General features: G+C 38.9%; 1 protein-coding gene across 3 annotated transcripts in view; it reads left to right on the top strand.

Annotated features, from left to right (window-relative positions):
* Positions 1 to 23534, top strand: part of EML4 (EMAP like 4) — a 155674-nt gene that overhangs the window by 49906 nt on the left and 82234 nt on the right. Inside the window, exon 1 of one of the 3 annotated variants that reach the window (XM_061991343.1) lies at positions 10684 to 10967. The exons of the other annotated variants lie outside the window; for them this stretch is intronic. Within the exon in view, the coding sequence (XP_061847327.1) occupies positions 10901 to 10967 (67 nt within the window). The 5' untranslated portion in view covers positions 10684 to 10900. Of the gene's footprint in view, positions 1 to 10683; positions 10968 to 23534 lie in introns of those variants that run through there. 3 annotated transcript variants of the gene reach the window in all.

Here is a 23534-nt window from a genome sequence, read left to right as displayed (position 1 = left end):
AATACATGTTAATGGAATTCATGTCCTGAAAAATCAATTCAGTAAAACCTGTGCTGGTCCTACTTCATGAGGTACTCTACAGCAGTTTTTTCTATGGAATTCTATGAATTCAGCAAATTTTTTCACATTTATGAATTTATCAAACAGTTTTCTGTTTTAACAAGACAAGTACGAGAAATCAAAGTACTTGGGTATTTTACAAAAGCAATTATTTTAAACTGATGAAGTAATAATATTAATAGCTAATATTTTTTACAAGAATACACTAATTTCCTAAAAATCTAAACCAAACTCCTGACTCAAGAGATTCATGTCAAGTGCAGGTTGTTTCCAATCTAATGCTTTTACTGAAGACTGGTACCTTGAAGGCAGTTGTCTGCAAGCATTTCATGACGTTTTCAGGGATGGTTGGACTCATTCCCACAACTGGTGCCTGTCTCCATTCTATCTCTAGGAGAGCAGACCTGTGCTGAAAAGCCACTGTGATCTCCTCATATGTGCTCCACACCATGTACATGTGGTACAGATAGCCCAAGGTGTTGCTTTGGGTTTGAAAATCAGTAATGTGTTCTTATAGACTGAAGCGCTTCACTTAAATACAGCTAATTAACATTTCAAATTTGTTACCACTACAAATTCAAGCAATTTTTATCAAAAAACCCAAAAAACAGTAACAAACCAAACACAAAAGTATCCATGTTTTCTGTAGACCAAATGCTCATCACACATTGTCGTTGACATGTAATGCCCACACTCAGTGCTCTCACGTGCACTCTACCTCCGGACCATGTTTTATGGCTCTTGGTGTGGGCGATTAGGATCAGATTACAAATTCAGTTTACTCTTTTGCTAGTTTGTGCTTTCCAATGTATATCCTGCCTAAGGATAGCAATTGATTTTTAAATGAGAAAAGGAAGGAGCCAATGCAAATAAGCTGTGTTTTCATGTCAGTTCAAATGCCATAGACCTGATTTTTATCAGTGGAGACAGAAACAAGCAAGATGCTTCCTCCAAATTGTTGTTTAATTTAATCCTCTTCTCTTCACTTCTCCCCACCTCCCTCCAATGCACATATCCTCCCTGGGTTTTAAGGATACTGCAAAAACAAACAGATATCCCTTGATTGCAGGTATCCTTTAAAACCTGTAATCTGCCTTAGTGGTGGAAGGTAACACTTGACCACTTGATAGCAATGAAGCAGATAAAAATGGTTGCCTGATTGACCATCAAATGAGTTAATTATTAAATACTGGTCCTTAGGTGAAAGAAAATGAGTGATCTGAATTTCTCCTGCTTAGGAGACTAGCAAAATAAAATGCTGAGGGTATAAGTCCTCTGTTAAGAATATCTTGAAAGGTATGAAGTGCAGTTATTTGCAATTCAGAACTACACTATCTGAACCTTGTTTTAAAGGGACTGGGAAGAGCTGTCTCTTTAAGCTGCTTTGCAGGGTGATAGACATTTTTCAAAAAGGTGTATAGTGATGAGGGGGAAAAAAAAAGCAAAGCAGTTATTTTGAGGATTACTTTGGAGATACAACTATATTGATATTAACATGTAAATATTCTAGCTCTTCAACTGTCGGAAAGCCACAAAAGTGACTTGTAACAATTCATTAATTCCTAGTAGTATAATCTTATGCTTTATTTTCCTGTGGAGTGACAGAATATTGAGCAATTTGACAAAAGAGTTAAGTCCTGTATTTTTTATGGGATGATACCTCTTAAAATCAATGACTTTTCAAACTGACTACATCCTCAAATAAGACCTAAAGAGAATTTAGTGAACACTTCCGCAAAAGGGGCTGGAATTTTTTTCCTTGGTATTTTAACTTGTCTTCACGTTGCCACCTAATATCATTCCTTATTTCTAGTGTCCTGCAGTGTAATTTGGTATTGTATGCTTTCCTGTAGAAGAATTTTCATTTATAATGAAAATAGAAAAAGCATATTCAGACTATAAATACAGCCAATGGATAAATACAATAAGATGTGCGGCAGTACAGGTTTGTTACTTTCAAACAGATGTTGCTGCAAGCTCTGTTATGTTAGTAAGTTTGTAGCACTTGGTTGAAGGAAATAGCTGAGCCTTCCTGTTTATAGAGAGAGCAGGAAAAACTACTAAATAAAACTTAGCTCAAAAGGTAATTTTGTCATCTGCTCACTGGCCAGTGAGCTCCTGTAATTACAAACTTACTGATAAATAAATCACTGTTACAGTTTGTCTTCTGAAGTTTTGTTTTGACAAAAACTTTTAAAAAACAATTAAATTCTGTTGGCTTGGGGATAGAAGAAGAATGAATGTGGGAGTTTTGAGGCTTGTATACTAGACAGAGTATTTCGATGGTCACATATGACCTAAAGTATACATGATTTAATAAAAATTAATTCTGCTAACTAATTTAGAGCATGTCATTAAGGCTTGGACATTTTTTATCTTAAGGCTGTGAGATGAAGTCTCACTTACTTAAAAAATTTGGGATACAAAAGAAAAAAATAGACTATATAATGCTTTCATACATCTGTAATTTGAAAACTGTGTCACCATGCACAGTTATAGTTCTCCATTTAACTTGGTGGAGCGCTATAAACGTTATACAAGCTGATATGACGAAAAGTGTTTCCAATCCATTTCATAGGGAATATTGAATTCAAATTGAAGTTGTAGGTAGATTAGAAGTTTGTGTTATAAAAGGAATACACACATAAAAATCCTCAAAACTTGGATTAAAAAAAAACCTGTGTGCAAAAGATATGTGTCAAGTTTCTATCTAAAAATCCTGTGGTGGAACTGGGCTTATATCAATCTTGATTGTGTAAACTTGTATTGTAAGCACCTAATTACATAAAACCTAGTGACTTCTTGGATTAGGATACCCTCTTTTTGTAATAAAAATACAAATGCTGCTATGTCTCTATTTTTAAAAAGGGCAGGGTGGGGGAGACAGGAATACATTTTCTTGTTTTAGCTTACTTCCTACTCAAATATGTAGTGATTATTCCTCATCCTAAGTCCTTGGGATCCTAGAGCGGTCAGTGCTGTTGTCTCTTCTGTTCATGAAGAAGTTGCTTTTAATTGTAGTCCCATCACACCTGATATTTTATTTAGTTTTATAATGGACTTTCATCCTTCTCAAAGAGCAGATTGATAAACTCTTCGTTTGAGCCTTCGTAAAATTCCTGCTTAAGTCATGTCTTCAGTATTTTTTGGATTGTCTTGTTTTCCATTACTTGAAGATGACTAGGTAGATCTGGAGTACAGAAGCTTCCTGTGGTGAAGGAAAGGCTTAGTGAGCTTGATCATACACTGCTGTAGCTATCCCCACTTCCTCGGACTGGGGGTTTTGCAGTGTATGAAAATGCCTCCTACATAATATGATAGCATCAAATTCCTGCAGCTTCTGACCTTTAGTAAGTCTCTGAAGCTTTGGTAAGCTGGACTTCTTAAAGCCACAAAGGACTTTCTCTGTTGTTCCCTCATAGCATGGTGTTTCTTGTCTACACCATTGCTGTTTAATCTGTCAGTTCAGTTAGACCTGGACTGCCACACACCGAAGTTTCCCCTTTCTCCCTCACTCTAGTGTTTTCGTTCTTTGCTTTGACCTTTAGCTGTCATAACAGGATGGATGATCCAGAGGAAGAAATAATTTTTCCTGAGCTATAGAATGTTTTTTCTGCCAGCATCAATACACTTTTCTGTAGTCAAAAGTCAACCTTGGTCTTGACCTGTGAAAGAGATACCAATTAAAATGGTGGGTTGCTTTTTGTCTCATACTGTCCTTTGATTTTTCTCCAGAGAGATTATCAAAGGTATCATTTAAGTCTTTCTTCTTCTTTTTTTTTGTAACGTTATTGTTCCTACAGGAAGAATAAATTGGAAATTCATACCTAATTTTGTATCAATAATGTTATTCAGTCTTTCAAGTAAGTGTGACTTCTAGTCTGGCAGCTTTCATTTGTTGACTTAGTGGAAAGATCTCTTTTGACCTCTGTGTAGCAACCAACCTTTTTCCTTCTAATGACAATTTTTTATCAGACAATTAATGGAAATAGTGTGGCTTGTTCTTCCCATTTAATATTAATGAAGTTTTAAAGTGAAGTTAAAATATATTGAGAACACTACTGAAAAGCGGGAGATGTAACCTGGAGATTCCATATTTGTCTGGTTTTTTTGTTAATTTGTTTTAATGTATATCTTTTATGTTCCTTCAGCAGCATAGGTCATAAGCCTGGCCTGAGGATTTCACAACAGTCCTGTATTGGTAAACAAACCATGATGTTTATGTTGTGACCTATTTTACTGAAAATACAAAATCTGCTGTCAACTAGATTTAAAGGAATGACACAGTAATAAAGTAGTCTCTACAGATTCCCTTTAAACCATTTTATTTAGTAGTCTGTGCCATCAGAAGGGTAATTAATTTACAGACTGTACAGCTGTTATATATAATATGTCAAAACTGTGTGGCTGCAAACGGTCTTTTGATAAGGTCAAACTCTGAGGTGTTGTAATAGTTTAAGGTCTGACACCTACATCACATGTGTGTGTACTAGATAATATTTAAGTCAGAGATATTGTGTTTATGCTGCGTAGTCACAAATGGGTATGATTATTCCACCCTTCAGGTGGAAGATTTGAGTTTTGCTGGTGTCTGCAGAAGTCTGAAAGCCAAAAGCTATTCCTAGCCATCTAGGTTAAGCCAGGCTAGTGTCTGTGGTTTTCCTTATTTACACACTGTACTAAGATGCATGTTTACGTCTGAGCCACCCTCTGGCATGCATTTCCCATCCATATCCTCTGCCCACAGAGTAAGTACCTTTCTGTGCACAGCAAGGATCGCATCTGTCCCAGTGCATTGCTGAGCCAGTCACATGCTGTGCGAGCCCCTGGTGCATCTGCAAGTTTTGTGATGGCCATTGTCAATATGAGTTAGTTCTGTGTGAAGGATTGCTGTTTTGATTGGTGGTGTTTTCGTAAAGGTTTTTCTACTTCCTCAGCATCTCAAAGTGGATAGTAAATGAGAAGTTCTCTTGTCTATGTCACAAAGAGTGGACTCTTTCAAATTATGTTGGTTTTTCAACACTTAATTTTGTTAAATTTTTACTACTTTCAAAACCAGTAAAATCTACATTGTGTCAGCATATCAGTGGAAACAGGCAATGTTTGGAGATGTTTTAATATGCAAGAGTGACTTTTTTTTTTAATATGCAACTCTGAAGCGGTGTAGTATGTCTCGAAGTACTTTTTGCAAGTGCTTTGTTAGAAAACGCTCTTGCAGTTGTTCTTTCTGCATGATAAAAGCAACATTTTTCTGTTATCAGGAGCTAAATTATTAGACAGCAGTTACTTAACTATAGTTAGTCCATAACCATAGCTTTGGTATGACTTAGACTATCAGACTAAGACTACAGAGACCAACCTGCAATTATCTCAAAAATACAGACTGCACTTAACAAGCATGCTATTGTTCAGACTTATTCTTTTTTTCAGGGGCAGGGTTGCATGTTTTCATGGGCCATCATATAGGTAGGACACACGGTCTGAACTGTGGTCTGGAACACATGCCCGAAATAAAATACACGGAAGAAACCTTTGTATGGCTGCATTTTAGATTTCGTAAGTTTTCAACTTGTTTACTGTCTGTTTCTGTATTGCATTTGATAGGTAGGCAGGAGAGCAGCTGCAAGCAGTCTGCTGTGCAAGTGCCCCAAGCAGGCAGCGGAAGGCATGCTACAGCTGTGGTTTGATGTTATGCTCACTGAAACACCAACCTTAAACATTGCCACCCTTCCTACTCTCCACATCAGCCTGCTGCCACCTCCGTTGTATTGGTGCAGCTGCCTCTGCAAACCAGAGTAAGCAGCTGATGCAGCAGAAAACCCCTCAGACAAAAATAGACATTTAGATGGTTATTCTTGAAATATGCATGTGCATTTGGAGGACTTTGTATTGGTTTTGTGTTTTCAAGTAAGATAATGTAGGGTTTTTTTGGGAGGAGGGGAGGGAAATCCTTTCTTCAGATACCTTTCCAAGATGGTTGACTACATGGGCATGAATATGGTTTAGTTCTGGAGAACAGCCTCAGGACAACTTTTAAGGTGTGATGTACACCTGTTGTTTCTTATGCTAGTTCTGTTTCAGCAAAACACCTGTAGGACAAAGGAACTCACTTTGTGGGGTATGGCCTTCAGCACTGCCATATGTTCTCTGTCACGTCCTGCTTGATGGGCGACTCTCTCCTCTTATCAGTTGTTTGGCTTGGTTTCTGGCAATGAGAGGTGATTTACAAGTGTAGCCGTTTCACAATCACTTTAAGTCATCCACAGACAGAGCTGCTGTTAATGGCAAGCCTTCCTTTCCAGAGGGTGCTGCCATCCCCCTGTTGCTGCAACGATTAATTTTGCCATATGACTGGCCTGGTGAGTTTTCCCGTTTTAGTGTTGATGGGTTACTTTTCATGCTGTTCAGTCTCTCTGTGTGCTTCCCTGTGCAGCCCCATGAGCAGTTGTGCCAGTGGCAGGACGAGAATGGGAAGGATGCAAGAGAAGGGCAGCGATGCTTATTTTAGCAGTAGCGCTGCCATATGCTGACTGGAAGTGACCTTAATCGAAGCCAAAGGTCCTGCCTTCCGTCACTCTTGGTGTTAATGCTTTAGAGAATGGGACTTCAATAGGTTTCATTACAATGCCAGCACCTAGAGTACAGAGGATGACCAGAGGCTGCTGCATCCTGCAGACGTTAATGAAAGTACTGGATCTTGTGAGGCTGTCCTTGTCCTTCATAGCTTACTAACGTCTGTATGTCTCACAATCTTGCAGGAAACAGACCTGATGCTATGAGTGTCCTTAACCAAATGTGTACTTTATAATTGTGCTTAAGTATTTTTGTCTCATCTGGTGAGATGGTTTTGATCTTTTGGGCTAATTAGATGATTACAGATAAAACATGTTTTTAGAAACAGTCTGTTCATTTCAGAAAGAATTTCCGTCCCCAAGGAAAAAGAAATAAAAGGCTTCAAGCCTTCAGAATTGGGTAGTTATTAAATAAATAGTTGTTATTCTCTCTTTTCCGTGGGGTAAAGGTAATACTGGAACAGAGATTCATGCAGCTGCTGAAAGGTGATACTGTTTGTCTATGAGACTAATTGCCAACTGAAACATTGCTGCAGTTTCTTTTCAGAAAGAAGAAAGCAAAATAATTGAAGGATTGTTTTCTGGTGAAAACGTGATTAATTTTATACTAGTGCTGTCCTAAAATTAACTAGTGCTGCCCTCTTGCAGTTGAACAGCAAGACAGTCATTAAACTAGTCTCAGTACAGTTATCACTATGTCTTGTTTAGGTATGATTATAGCTACGTATTTTTTGAATGAAAGATAGGCAGGGAGAATTTCCACTAATCCTTTGGAGGGAAGATGGCAATGTGACTGATTCCTGCAGCAGCTCTTGGGTCTACAGTCTCCTAAATTTGAAGGTGGAGAACCTTGTTCTGCAAGAACGAGTTTCCAAATTTCATGTAACTGCAGTTATTCTCTTGGTAACAGGATTACTTGCCAAAGAAACTCAATAAAAAAAAAAAATCTTCCTCTTTGGTTTTTAATTACTAATGCTGTCCCGAGGAGAAGGTGTCTGTTCTACAGTCTGTGCAGCTGGGAGTGCAGTGGCTTTAGTGAGGACACCCCTAGTTTCCTTGCCTGGCTCTGGTTCACTCGAAGGTGATGGCTGTGCTATGGGACAGGGGACTTAGTGCTTTTTCCTCTTCTTGTGGAAGTGATGACTCCAAAGAGTTTATGCCTTCATATGGCTCTCCTCAAAAGCTGGAGGAATGGTTTGCTCCCATCTCTGAAGCGGTGGGTTGGAGCGGTTTTTGGTGTGTGAAAACCTAAAGTGTATCTAAAATCATCGTTTTATAGGTTTGTAATCTGACTGATGCTGCTGCATCAGTCTTGGAGACATTCTTGCCAAATGTGTAATATTCCTCAATATCTGTATGCTGGGGACAAACAAGCAATGCACAAATCTGTGCTTGTGCAACGTATGGGGTTCTGTACCTGATTTTATTATGTTAGATGGAGGAGGATAGGTTTTTTCATGGTGTAACTTTGTACTTTGCACCACTAATATACTGAGGTCTTTTTTTTTTTTCAAGCAAAGGTTACGTGCCTGTGTTGTATGTGTCTTACTTTGGTCTGTGACATATATTCAGTACCTGTTTCGTTGTTTCTGCCTACCTAAAGTACTTAAGGAAGGGTACCTCCTCATACTGTGCTGTTCATGTTAAATAGCAGCAGGAAAGAGGAGCCTGAGGTGATGTTTAAGCCTGAAAAAGAGGTAGAGAGCTGTTGAAGGTAGTGAGATTGCTTGGAAGGACAGATATTGCCAGAGCTAGAAGAGCTGAAAAATCCTAATGAGGAGATCAGGCTTTCATGAGAGATTTAAAGGAAAATCAAGGAATTTTGATCCAAGTCCTCAGCCCAGCAGGGAACAGGCAATGAGTAGATTGAGACTGCTTCTAGTATTTTCATGAGGAGCTGGATACAGTGGGCCATGTGAAATCTTATTTAAAATGTTAGCATTCAGATGATTATTCTGAAGGTACTCTGTTTGCTTTTGTTCCTTCTGCTTGTATGTCCTGTATGTTCTTGATTCAGCAGACATTAAAGTCTATTTAAAATACTGCACTAACGAAACTTTTGTTTTCTAGACTGAGGAAATCCATTCTTTTTATACCTAAATATTAGGGTCACAGATATTTGGAAATACCAGTATTTCATATCCTTTTGTTACAGGAGGAGATAAGTTTGTGCTGTTTTTTTTGTTTTGTTTTGTTTTTTTTAAATATAAAGTGCTTTACTTACTGTAAAAAATGAGACATTCCAAAAATTGTCATTACTTTGAGATACACTGGATGCTTCTTGACAGTTTTAGGTAATCTGTCATTATTTAGAGCACTAATAGCCACTTAAAATTGCAAATCAAGCCTCTTTCTGCTCTCCATGCCAGTCTTTACCAGCACATACAATGTCTGTTTGGTCTTATGGAGGATTTTCACATAGAGTTTCTTTCAAGTCTTCATAGTTATATGAGAAAGGATGTTGAGTTTGAAGGGGCACCAAAACATATGTCTGTGCATGTTAAATAATTCTGTGTGTACAACCTGCCCAAGATAAGACTCAGTGTTTCATCTTGTGGCGAAAATTGTTTTATCTAATGATGTGGTGCAACATAGTGGTTGGGGCAGGTTGAAAACATTGGTTCTTGGTCAGTCCCAGTGCCACAGCTGTATATTGAGGTCCATGGCTTCATTAAGGCCCTTTCTTTAATTGTGTGCCCTTGTCTTTTACGCTTTATCATCTTCCATCTTTTAATTTCTTAGTCTCTTGCTTTTATTAACCATGGTAGTTGTCTGGCTGGCTTCATACTACACAGCTGACTGCCTTTCTTTTTTAAATCACTACAGAGGTCCATACCTCCAATGTGTCAAGAGCTGCTTGAAAAGAACGATACTGATGAAATTATGTAGATTGATAATTGTGGGGAAAGCACACAAAACATATTCTGTGCTGTCTTAACTATGTGTGTTGTTAGGAACCTTCTTATCGGCTATTTGTGACAGTGGAAAAAAAGTACTGCCCCTCTGGGTTTTTTGAATGGAGGCATGGACTTCCCCTGTGTTTTTAATGGGGTTTTTTTGGTTTTCTTTTAACTGTTGTACTGTTCCTGCTCTTGTGTGGAAATCAAAACTTTAATCCTGAGTTATTTAATATGCTTGCAGAGCTTGAAAGTAATGAACTATTGGAATCATGATAGAAGAGGCAAAAGATATGCAGTACATATGCACAAATAGTTTTGTTTTGACATTTATCTTGCTGTAGTCATTCTGCCAATTGGCTTCAGGCATGGCTACCAAAAGAATGAACACATGTTGCATTCATTACTTCTCATCTGGCTGTGCTTCATCTTGCAAGACATACAAAATCGTGATCACTCTAAATAGATTGTAATGCGTTTGTAATACGAGTTCCCTTCTGCTTGAATTGAACGATAGCTTTGTAAAGCTGTTTTAAAGCCACTACGTTTTGCTTTGTCTTAATGTAATGAATATTAGTATATCGCTAGTGCTGTCACTACTCTTCTATCTGGAAAGATGGCATGTGAAAAATTATTCAAATATAACTGTAAACAAACAGCCTCTCCTGCTCCCTCCCCCCCCCCCCCCCCCCCCCCCCCGTGTGAACTTTGTGCATTGAGTGACGTTAGATCAGTCACACAGACGTGCTTTGGAACAATTATGGTTTTTCTGAATCGACAGAGTATAAAAATCCTTTTCACTAGTCATTTGTAGTGGTTCTTTATGCTCAGACCAAGGGCAAATTGATTGCTGTTGGCTTTTAATCGGCAATGTCACAGTTTTAAAACGGGTTGTGAGTACCTTGCCGGTGCGGTGCGATCGAGAAGGGGGAATGGCAAGTTGCCCGTGCATCAGCCTAATTACCGTGCTTTCAGATGGGAAGGGCGCAAGACCCTGTCTGCGTGTAAACAGCTGCCGGTTTCCTGTGTGGAAGCAAACCGGCGAGCTCTGCTTCCCTTAAAGGGGTGCTCTGGTGTTTGAGGGGTAGCCGCGATGCCTGTGCGAGTGCATGGCTGACGTCGGAGGGTTTAGCCACTCCCTGCGGCAGACGCTGAGTTTTGTCCCTATCCCCTGTCGAGCCTCTTGCTTTTGCGGGGGCTGCGGGAGAGCCCAGCTGCCTCCAACAGCCCTCCGTGGCTCGGGGGGGTCTCTTCAGAGTCTGTGGCATGTCAGCAGGGTCAAGGCGCGGTGGCTCACTCTGAGCTTCGTCGGGCCGCTACAGGGGCCACGAAGGGGCCAGCTTGCCGTCACCGGTGGCGTCGGTGAGAGGAATGGAGGGCAGCTTGCCCTGCCTGGCTGCAGCCTGCGACCCCTCAACACTCGTCAACTTCTGCACGGGTAAGGCTGCCTCGCATATGTGGGGAGGGCATGCAGCGCCGCGCACCTCCGGCCTGCCGCACTATGAGCCCGCCAGCACTCTTTGAAAATGACCTCCAGCATTATTCCTCTGTCAGTTTCCGTCCATGGAGGGAAAGTAGGAGGAAATTTTGGAAAGTTAAATACTGGCGTAGATACTTATCTGTGTGATTACTTGAACTCTTGTGGCTTCATTAGCAGCTGACAAGGTGTGCTTACTCAGATGACTGAGGTGGCTTGCTGCTGTGCAGCATCATAACCTTCAGAAAAATCAATAAAATCCATAAAATCTTGACGTGTGTGGATAGCAGAGAAAATTACATAGTGATAGTGACGAAGTTAATAATTGCTGGACAGAAATGTTTCTAGTGTGGTGGCTCTGGTGGCATGGGTGCTCACAATACCACCTGGACACAGTAGATCCTGACAGGCAGTTTAGCATGACCCTTAAACTGGGAGGGGAGAGAATTTTGTGCAACAGACCCCTTGCAGCCTTTGGGAAAGAGCTGCTTCTACGTAACCATTCTTTCATTTTGACCTTTTGATTTTACACTTTAGGAAGGAAAAATAAGAGGAAGCCCTCACCAGGAAGCATGGGCTGCCTGCGAGCCTCTCAGGCAGGAGGCAGTCAAGACTCACTCAAAGTAGGGAGTTCTTAACTGCATCTGCTGCAGCTTCAGCTGTGTGCGTTGTGATACTTTTTATGTGTGTAAAACATGTATTTGCCCTTCAGAACTAAGTTTTTTTTCCCCTTACTTTATTTTTACCAGTGTCTTAGTAGAAATAAAATTGTGTCAACTCATATTTTCTTTCTTTAAACAGCTGCTATCAAGCCAGTCTCTTTTGACTGTAAATGAGGTAAATAATTTCAGCATTCTGTCTGTATCAACCAAAAGTATATGAGCTTAAAAAGACCAAGCAAACAAATATCCTCAATCAACAAATCAGATCACAGATAAAAGGTATTGCTCTTATATATGGTGAAGTGCGTTGTTGCAAACGAAACAAGCGTCACTGAGCAGCTCCTCTTTGTTTGCTGATTCATGCCGTGCAGTTTTGATATGGATACAGCATCTTGGGTAGAAAAACTTGCACTTCTGGCCTAAAAATAGGGATGGTTCACAGGAAAGTTTGTGTATAGTAATAATTTTAAAAGGACAGGTATTTCATGCATAGATTTGGATGCGTATTTAGGGGCAGAAAGGAATGACCTTGCTACAATGTACTTTTTTAAAGCGAGCAATGCACTGTACTGTATCTGCTTCAGAATTCAAAGCACTCAGTTTAGAATTCAAGATGTTGCAGCCTTCAGGAAAGAGGGAGAATGAACTGCAAATTTTTAAATTACAAGTGCTACAATCCTTGCAGGCATGCAAGGATTTTTACAGTAGAAAAAACAGGCTAATGTTTAACCTGTCTTCAGAACAGAAATCAAAAGAACAGCAATTTTTATGACTGTAACTTACAACTTTGTTACTGACAAGGAGAGGTTTATGTTAAGACATTTCCATTGGCTTTAGTGGCTTTTAGCAAGTTTCTGTCATCCTGTGTAGAAAATATAGCCGTGCCTGAGACTTGAGCTTGAGGCATTATCTTGAATTTCAGAGTGAGTGTGGCATGATGGATTTACCTTTGAGATTTGTCTAGAAATCTATCAGAATAAGGTGCAACATCTTTTTTTTTTTTTTTCTCAGTGCATATGTTCTGCTTCACTTTTTTTTTCCTGCATCTTAAAACATAATTTTGACTAAAATCTTGGTACAAAACAAAGGATTTTGAATTTTTGAATATTTTTTTAATAAGAGTTAAAGACAGCGGTTAAAAGAAAATGTGATTTGGGATACTCTTAGCAGTGTAATCTGCTGATTTAAAAATTGATTCCTACTTATATCCTAAAACCTCATGTGCCTTTTTTTAAAGTTTTCTGAGGAATGTGTCTTTGCTGGCAAGTAAACTTACAGTGATAAGAAACTGGTATGATGGAGAGTCAACAAGTGCTTTCTTCTTATGAAATTTGTAACCTCAGCCTTGACAACTCCTTGCCTTGAGGGCTTTTAGCAACTTTGCAGTGCTAAGAAGTAGGAAGAGGCCTGAGATTAAGCTGTAGAAACAATTTATATTTTTTTGGACATGCATGCTCATTCTTACTTTGTTTGAAGGAGATTAAGGCTTTGTACCAACACTAGTATATTTCAGGTGAAGTTTTGGGAACATTTTTTTTTTTTTCCCATAAGAATCCTATAGTGATATGCACTTCTATAGAAACTTCTCTGCTTCTGCCTTTGAATCGTTTTGTGAGCAGGTATCATTGCACATACATCCAATTGCTCATTTCTTACCAAAGCTAAATATAAATGCTTAATTCGACAGTGAAGAACTAACACGCCCTCTTAATATATACAATATAGGTGCTGATGGGAAGCTTTATCAAATTTTTAAAAAAACTTGTTTGATGTCAGTAGAGACAACTTTTTTTTTTCAACTTGAATCTAATTATCTTTTTATAACTGAAGCTAAAGAAAGGATTAATGTTACAGTGTGACCTTTCAGAAAGAAATTTTCAAGTTGACCAAGGAAAACATTTACCTGCAAACGGAATTTTAATTTTGCATGGTTCTTGTTTAAATATTTGACTCCAGTGACACTTGGTGTCTTGAAAAGTATTTATAGGTGGAAAAGAAATCTCCAAACCCACCTATGTCCACAAATTAGCATACTTTATTGCTTTCAGACTCTTAAATTGATATGGATACATTTATTTGTGTTAAGACTAGTAGTTTTCTTGACTGTTGTTTCACAGTAAGGATTTGTTGGTTCCTGGAGGTGTCAGTGGTAAAGATATCGGTGTTGTGGCTCTGCAGGGTTTCTGCGGGGGTGAGGTTGAGTCCTCCTTGAGCTTGGTACTGCTCACCAAGAAGGTGTCACCATGTCTTGGAGGACATCTCAGCCTGCAGAGGCTTTGCCCCGTGCCTTGCTAGCAGGGGCTGGTGGTGCATGGTGCTGCTCCTGCTCTCTGACTTCCCCGCCTCGGTGCTTGTGGAGAAGTAATACATACTTTAAATTGGTATCCAACATGAGGAACTTTGCTTTATGTATTTATATGTTACAAGAGCTTTTCTCTTTCTAGCCCCTGTTATATAGGCAAAAATAGACAAATTTGACGTAAAAGTCTTACTTTCAGATTGACATTTTCCCTAAAATGGTCAGGTACTGGATGGGGACCAGTTAATTAAACCAAAGTTCGATCTGTTTCAGGGGATGGATTACATTTCCCTAAGCAGTATTTTTCTTATAATCTTGGACTGCCACAACTATTTATTTATTTATTTGTTCTTGATGCAGTGAGGCATTTTTAAATGAGTCAGCTTTTGCTTTAGTTGCACTGAAAACTTCTGAGCTAGCTGTATTCTAGGTACTGCCAGTAATAATGATAAGTGTGAAGCTCCATATCATTACCTTAAAACTTAAAAAAAATAATTAAAAAAACAGTCAGAGAGCCTGTATCCCCTGTTTGATTCACCTAAAATATTCCAATTATTAGTGTTTGATTAAAAATTTAACCTTTTGTAGGTTTCAGTATTTGATGCATGATTTCACTATGTGAGGGTCAGTGCTGTCATAGCTAGTTTTAAAACTGCCAATTATTGTAATTCTTAACTAGTCAGTCCACGTTATCATTTCCATCTCCTAAAAGTATCACTCTCAAAGCATGTACTCCTCCCTTCAGCTGATCTGTTGTTATTGAATATTATTTATTATTCTCACCAGCCTACCTTAAACCTACGCTGACTTACCTAGTGAGGGAATTCCAACTAGAAAGACCAGAGAAGGCGTTTGACGTACAGAGAGCACTGCTATGGGTCTAAATCCGGTGTTCAGTGAGCAGCCGTTTGCACTGGGGGATGAGGATCGGGCTTGCTGAGTGAACCGAGACTCATTTAAGCGTTTTTGCTATTAAGAAGTTCCCTTAGTAAGGAGGTTTAAAGAATTAAAAACTATATTAGAATAGTATTGTCCACAATCCTGGGCTAGAAATGTGTTAATAGTTTCTCTGTACTTGCTTTTCTGTTTTCCACAAAAAAAAAAACCTATTTGATACTAGCATGCTTAAAGAATGACAGTTAATTTCCTGGGTGAAGGAGGCAGAGCCTTTTATTTTCTAGAAATAATGAAATGCAACCCAGCTGTTCCCCTAGAGCTTGTAGTCCTTCTCCCTAAGGTTACTGTAGTCCAAATGCCTTAGGGTGTATTTGGGGAAAATTCTCTGATTCCTAATGGTCTCTTGACAGAAGGGCAAACTAGTCCATATATATTATATTCCCTACCAGGTAGAACAGTGTCCTCCAAGAAATTAATGCAAAGGTTTGCATTTTTCTAGATATGACTATTCATGCTTGGAATTTAAGGGCTTAAATGCCTAGAACTAGGGCTTTCTGTTATGTAGAGTCAGATGGGATATTACTCGTTTTGTATGCTTCTTTGCTTAGTATACTGTACTTTGACAGTTGCCATCTTCACGTAGGATCCCTGTCTTATGTCTAGAGCTGAAATCCCTTCTCATTATAGCTTGTCCAAATACCATTGCTGCCTTTTACACAGCTATAGATCTACTAGAATTTGCAGGATAGCATATACTTGTTTTTAAGTTCTACTTCCCTGTCAGGTAAGTGTAGTTTTGCTTACTGACTTCTACTAATATGGCAGTTGAGTGAAGCTTGGAGTGGTTATAATAAGTAATTACACACAGTTGGACTAAGCTGTATTTACTTGCTTCATGAGTTAGCTGAGCCTATACTTTATGAAGTGAGCCATAGGCTAGATGGGCTAGCTATTTGTAGGCTTCATTACATTCAATTTATTGTGAAAGTGCTATTTCATCTTCAGATACTACTCCCTTTCCAGGTAACTCAGAGAGGGAGATGTGCCTGGTCAGACCCAACTGAGCACAGGACAGACTGGTGCAGTGGCATTGCACAGAGCTATGGGTACCCCTCTGTTAGGTTAAACATAGTGTTCGACTTCACACATTACTGACGGCAGACATGCTGTAAATATTTGCATGTACACAGCTCATCCCAAATATTTCAATATATGTATTGATTGAGAAACAAAAGTATATCTGGTACATGCTTTCATAAACATCTCATTTATTATGCTATAGTATGTGACAGAGTATCTAGAGGATTTCATTGTAACAGCAGTGCTACGTAGATGTGACATAAAATTACAAATATTGTAAAGGTCCATAGATGTTTTCATCTTGCACCATTTAGAAGGTTAATACCTATCCTGCCTTATTGGGAAGTCGTATTTCTTTTCATTTGATAGCTAAAACTTCCAAAAATGTGGTTATATTTTTTGGTAACATTTCTTCTGCTTTGCCTGCTCGGCTGTCTTATCTCACTTCTAACAGTTCTAGGAATATGTGTTAGTCATCGAAAGGAGTTGAGAAGATAATGATGACTTCTGCAGGGTAACGGTTAGCGTTTTCTTAGCAGCCACAGAAAGTAATTACAAGGGGAAGTAAGTGCAAGCCACATTCAATGTTGCTGAGGTATCAAAATTTTTTAAATATCAGAGGTGCAGTTGATGCAGCAAACTTGTCATTAAAGATCAGAAGAAACAAGTTCAGACTGCATTGATTTCAAATTTTGAGTAATGCACAGATTAAGAAACCTAAGAAAATATCATTATGAACCCTACATCGCACTCTTGCTTCACACAGATAAGTAAATCAGGAAAGCAGCAGCAGTGGAAATGTTTCTTTTGCAGCATGCAAAACAAAAGTGCTTTTTTAATCTGTGCATTCTGCAGTTAGAGCAGCTCTGAGAGCTGGACTTGCAGAGAATCACAGTAAAACTGCTGAACATGCAGATCCTGCTGTGTGACAATCAAATTGAGAGATGAGAAAATGCTCTCATGTATCATAAAAGCCGATTGAATTTAGCCTTCTGCCTTTGTGCTTCTTTCTCAGCACCTCTTTTGTTTGTTTGTTTGGGGACTTTTAATGCTCTAAAAATGAATGAATTCACTGAGATTTTTCCTTGTTTTCTTGTGAAGCTCTTCAGAAGACTCTGAAATCATGACAATAACCACAGGCAAATTTCTGATACCTATGTGTGCAACAAAGGAAGTGTTCTCTTCCATGAGAAGCTGATTGAGTTCAAGTTGTACCTTGAGGTTTCTGCATGCTGTTGCCACTGTTACTTTTACCCATTTGCTAAGTGTCTTAAGTGCCACAGTGTCTTGAGCAATAAGATTTTGTGGAATTTGTTGGTTTTGTTTCAGGTTTGGTATTTTTTTTTTCTTAGATGATAAATAGGCAAAAAATGGAGCTGGAAGCATCTTTTGATTCTTGAGTGGTTTGGAGTGACGTGCAGTTTCTATATCAGGGTTATGTTACGTGGCTGGTGGTGAAGTAGCCCTTGGGACTGTTGTGCAGGAGCTGGCAGGGGCAAAGCTATGCCTCTGGCCTTGCTCCCTCTGCACCAGACACTACTGGGACAGGGTCACTTGTCCTCTCCAACTGCAGGTTGATGCCATCCTCAGCTCTCAGATGTGTTCATGCTGTGTTTCCTACAGTGCTCTCATATGAGGACTTTTTGCCATGCAAATTGCAGGTTGCAAAGGACAGTCACACACCTAATTCTATTGTGGGCTTGTACAGGAGCTACAGAGAGACACACAGTGTGTTGAGACACAGAGTAGGTTAGTAAATGTGGATTAGTAGGTTAAACAGCCTGGCATTTACTCTTGAGTAAGAGTGTGTGCTTGAGTAGTTACTGCATGGAAGCTATGATGCTGTTAACTCCCTTTTGTGCTTAGTCCCTTGTACTTTATATGGCTGTACCTCAGACTGTGGCCCAAAGAATATGCTCATACTAGCTGAATTTCAGTTCTTTACTGGTAATGCTAAAAAAGAAAATAAAATTTGTAAAATACGATAATTGAAAAGGTTACAGAATGCTGAAAATGTATAAAACGATTTTTTCTGATGTATTCTGTCCCGGCAGCAGGAGAGGATCTTTTTCATACATAAAGAATACTGTTATTTTGGCTGACAGTGTTATGCAGAAATGTCATGCTCCTGGATTGTTGTTTTATATGTATAAATAGCTGAATTGGTATAACTAATACTTAATAAGTGTTTGTGGTACCAAAGTGTTAAATGAATAAACTGGATAATTCAGTGGTTTAAGATGGTAACTGCTTTCAGAATAACTATTGTTTTTTCACTTTAGATTGTTCCTCCCACAGATATCAAACAAAGTTAAAGAGATCTCAAGGATTTTAAAAAGGGAAGAAAGCCAAATCTCAAACCCTGGAGACCTACAACATACATCTTTTTCCAGTATAATTTTCACTCCATCAGTTTGAAGTGTATGAAACTATAGACTTTCTTTCCATAGGCTGTGGGCAGGCTTTACCTAGCACTGCTGTTCCTGATGTACTACAGAAGGGTTTAAGTGATACCCTGTGTGCAGAAGAGAAGGGCTTTTGAGGTTGGTCTGCGAGGGAGTGATGGCTAACACAGCAGTGCCAGGTTGAGCAGCAATAGAGAGGCTGTCTGCTGGCAGCAATGTGTGTATGTCTGCAGCAAAACATTCCTTCTTCAGACTTGTGTATTGTAATGCATAGAGTCCCATTTCAGAGGAGACCTTGGTTGATGTCAGGTCTTGATTATCTGATCCCTTGATTTTGAGTGAGAAGGAAGAAAATGGGGAAAAAAAAGCATCTCATTTCTTGTTCGTGGTACTGCTGTTACTTAGTCACAACCAGACTTAATTCTTATTTCCCTATGAAGTATTTTTGGTACTTGATAATTTCACATACCCACCTCCATGATCAGTCTTGTATCCCTCACTATTTGTAGGGATGTTTTCTTTACCTGAAAACTGTTATTTTGTAGCTAATAGCAAGGAAGAGACCTGATGATTTTTTTTTCCCCCACTTCAGAGTCTCCATCCTTGGATAAAACAGATTATCATTAATCTGTTTTCTTATGATACAAAATGTGATATATTTAAGCAACTTTGATAGGAATGTGGTCCCTTTTATGATTACAAAATTGGGCAAACATTCCACATAAGAAATACATGCTTTTTCCTATGGGATCTTTTGAGAAGGAAGGAGACGGTATCCCCATGGTATTTTTCCATGCAGGCAAATTCCATGTATGCATTCATGATGTTTCATATGATTTATCATTACTGATTATGACACTTCAATTTTCTGTAGGACTTCTACATAAAATATGGTCAAGGTGAAATTTTAGGTGGTCTTAGAGCCTGCCTGTGTCATCCAAAACATTCTGTTCCATGATTGATTTTTCTCTGAGAAGTTGTTGGGTGTCGCATAACATGATTTCCATGTGTTTGTATTTTCTTGTAGATGAGTCGATTCTGAAACCTGCCTTGTGGCTTAGCCTAAATAAGACATGAGACCTAATTTCTCCATTTCCAGTGGAGTGTTCCATTTTAGGCATAATAGTGCCAGGATTAGTAACTGAAATTATCATTGAAGTTGGCTTTGTTTTTATATGTTCATTTCTGTGGAAGCAGCCTTACTATAGCTTTGTAAAATACATGTATAGTCACATATAAAGAAGTCTGTGGTGCTGTTCAGGAGTTCCTCCTCTTCATGAATTCCTCCTCTTCATGAATTCAATTAGTTTAATTTCATGGTTACCTCATCTGTTTGTAGAGCACTTGTAGAAACATTGCTGGTAGTGTCCTTACTAAGGAAAACAGGGCAACGCTTGATGGTAGATCTACCATCTGAATTGTTTAAAAAGGTAGCTTTCTCTGCAAAATAATAATCATTAAGTATTTCTACAGCTGTTCAGATGCAGCATGTTGCAGAATGGCAGTATTTGATGACTAGGCAGGCAGGCAATCTCCTGTCATGCAGGAGCATACACAGCAGCAGAAAAGGTGTGAGCAACACTTCCCACCCACACCTTGTTTATAGATGTTGACTTCACAGCTTTGGTGAGACTCTTTGGCTGTTTAATTGCTAGCATAATAAAACAAAAGGAGCTTAACTCAAGAACTAGTCAGTTTAAAATTGTATTTATGCTTAGTTCCCACTTTTGAAGGTGACTATTGACTTACATCAGTATAGATATTTCTGCTTACTGTCTAGTCTGAGATGTTTACCATGACATACAATGTGCAAATATTCCCTTTATTTCTCAATACTTGCTCCTCTGTAGCAGCTGGAATGGAGATTGTGACTAATGTGTGAGGAGATACTACCTTACAGATTGGCTCTGTGGGAGATATGCAGCTTGTGCTTAATTATTGAAACTAAGCAGATAGCTTATCAGCATCTGTACTATGACTAACTGTACAGGTAAGTATTAGAGTTTTTCTATGCAAAAAAAACCTAAACTCACTGTTAGTTTGGTTCCACATGGAGTAAGCATTAGCTGTTGAGGTATTCCTTTAGTATCAAAGCTGCAAGCAGTTGCAGAAGTTGAGGAAGCATCTTGGTGGAGGTAAACAAAGGTGGGATTTTAACTGCTGCTGTTGGAAGTGTGTTGGGTCTCGCTTGTGATTAGAGAGATATAGTTTCACACTCCCAAGAAACAGTAGGCTCTTAAAAATATCAAAAGCAAACCCTCTGTCCTTGCCTACAAGATCCAGGAGAGGTTTCATGACGAGAAGGTATCACCTGTTGTAACAGGGTGTAACATTTTCAATGCAGAGCTCGGGCAAGGAGTGCCTTCTGTAGGAGATACCACCCACTGGGATGGAGCATGACAGGTATGCAAGCACAGCCTGTTATCCTGAGCCGTGCTTGAGTAGTCATGAGAGAAAATACTGGAATTAATATTTCCTTCAGAAGGCTTGTCTTTATTAATAAAGCTTATTTTTAACAAAGGAGGGAGTATATTTTCACCTTTATCGTTTGGATAAAAAAAATGCAAAGCATGGTAACTTTTCAAGGTCATTTTAACTTGTTGGAGAGAAAATTGTTCTACTTAATAGGCTTTGGTATGAAGCAGTGGCTTCATAGGGCTATGAATAAGAGGAAGGAATTCCTAAACCTGAAATACCAGAAAATGAAGATAAGGCAGTGGGTTACTACCTCTCTTTCCAAACAGATTTTACCTTTTTCTGAAATCACTGTGTCCTGTGACTTGGAGAGATAAGAGTCATCAGATACATCAGCCCTGTCCGTCTATCTCCCCTCCTTTGGTGTAAGTACATTTCTGCTGAGCACAAAAACCTGCCAGATCTTGTTTTTCCCAGCAGAGATGAAAGGGATAGTTTCCCCACTGGAGACTGCAGTGTTTTAGGAGAGGATGCTGGGAGTTCCCGTAGCCGGGGGATGCCAGCACCATGGAACCAAACTGTACTGTGTTGGTGGCCTGTAGGGAGTTGCCAGTCTCCCTGGGAGGGGGCACAAGGCTCTGTCCCATGGGAGGAGCATGGCCTCCTGCTCTGCTGTCCTGCCAGTCATGAGACTTTCTCAGTGTATTTTGAGGAGTGCTGATGATCAGGGGTGTCTGCACTTCAAGGTTGAATTTTGAGCCTGAAATGATGCTGCAAAGGACAGACTTGGGCAGCTTTCCCTGAAGCATAAAGGAAGTTGAAAATGAGAACAGCATTCGTTATGCGCCATGTTAAATATCACTGTAATGAAATGAATCTCTTTAATGTGGCAATACCCTAACACTGATATTTTTATATGCATGTCTGTCATTCCAAGAGGAGGCTATTCTTGTTGCATAAACATAATATTAAATCTACAAGATAACATCCTATTGCCTGTGCAATACAAGCAGCTGCTGACAGCTGTACAGCCCACATTCATAAGTGGACCTTATGGACAAAAACATATTTATTTGGGAAAAGAAATTAACAAAATAGGCCAGGACTCTGTTTTTCCTGCCTGAATGGAGTTTTGCATAGTGACATTTATGGTAGAGTGCCTTCAAATAGCACAGAATGAGATCAAAGAAACGTAGTTTGTACAGTGGTATTTTTGATGTTACAAATTAGTTATTTATGAGTCCTGGGGGAAGGAAAAAAGAGCAGCACAATGAAGCAGACAGTACAACAAATTTCAGGAATGTTCTGGCACCTTTGTTTCTGGAGATAGTGTCTAATTTGATTGATAGGTAATAGAAGCTGGAGATTAGTCATTTCTGTTTCAGGATTTGAGATGAATAAAATTTTGCAAATAAATATTATGTGGTACAAAATAAATTAGATTCATAAAAGAAAAGGGTAAGTTGCTTTGTTTTGCCTGATGTTATCTATCTTCATGATTTCAGGGCTTTTCTGTTTTGCTACTGAAATTATACCCTGGAATTGATGAGAATATAGCAAGCTTAAAAGAGTAGAAACAACTTTCCTCTGGCGCAAAACTGAACTTGTTAAAAGCACACCACAGGCAAAATCTCAGATAAGTTTGTTGCTTGAATAAGCAATAACTATTTAAGATGTTGGAAGGTTTCCATAAATTTCAGATTAAAAGTTTGTTGGTAGTACTGAATTCAAATATTTCACAGCAGAAAAGAAGCACTGCAATGATGGGGAATGTTGGACTTTCCCTTCGTTATTTCAATGCAAAGACTGAATGTTTTGCAAACCATATTTTATTTGCATGTTACTGAAAAAAAAATAATGGAGAAATATAGCTTGGAAATACAGCTTGGAAAAACAGAGGTAACCTATAATTAATTGGGGATGAAATTCTGAAAAATAGATACTCTAAATACACAGATGCTTCTCTGAACAGGGATTAGCACCATCACTCTGACAAGAGCAGTTTAAAAATAAGTGGCCCCAGGAGAGGGGAGGGAGAGAGACAGGTAAAATTTGCAGCTAACTCCTTTGTCTGCACAAGAATTCCAGTACTGGTCTTTGTAACTGAGTTTGCAAAATACTCCAGAAAGTCTAGTGTTTCAGGTGGACTTTTTGATGTTTTGAATAGTGGTACTTCTGCCTGAATAATTTGTTATTATTGTTCATTATATCAACCGGATTAGTGATGATTAATGCTGCTGTCTTTTGTAGTTTAATGCAGTAATTATTAAATATAGTTAAGTGTTATGAGTATAAAGTCAAAAGACAGAACAGAAAAGCTAGGTTTGGAGTAGTCATTCAAGCCTATATTTAATCTTCTGGATCGTACAAGTATTAAGATGCTCCTTTAATTACTTGATCATAGTCTTCCCCAAGTCAATCAGAACATGGGAAAGGTGATTCTGCCTAAAAAACAGTTACTCATTGTTTTGAGCTGCCTTCAGTTGCTTGTCTTGGCTCCTTATATTTTTATAGCAATGCTTTTGGTCTTCCTTTTCAAAGTAATGTCTGAATTTGAACATTAACTTTGCTACAGCACTTGTGGTAGTGGCTCAGTAGCCCACAAGTGTTAACTGAAGTTAAAAAGAGATTAAGGTCAAAAGAGATTAAGCGGCTGCCAATTACCCAGTTTTCTTATTCCATATTGCCCAATTTGAAACTTGGAAGACTTGATTGTCAGGTGCATAGCTAGGACAGCTCTGTACATGTCAAAAGCCTGATTGCTGCTGGA

This window comes from Colius striatus, chromosome 2 (assembly GCF_028858725.1).
Source record: "Colius striatus isolate bColStr4 chromosome 2, bColStr4.1.hap1, whole genome shotgun sequence".
NCBI classification, from domain to species: domain Eukaryota; kingdom Metazoa; phylum Chordata; class Aves; order Coliiformes; family Coliidae; genus Colius; species Colius striatus.
This window is presented reverse-complemented; position numbering and strand designations above follow the sequence as displayed.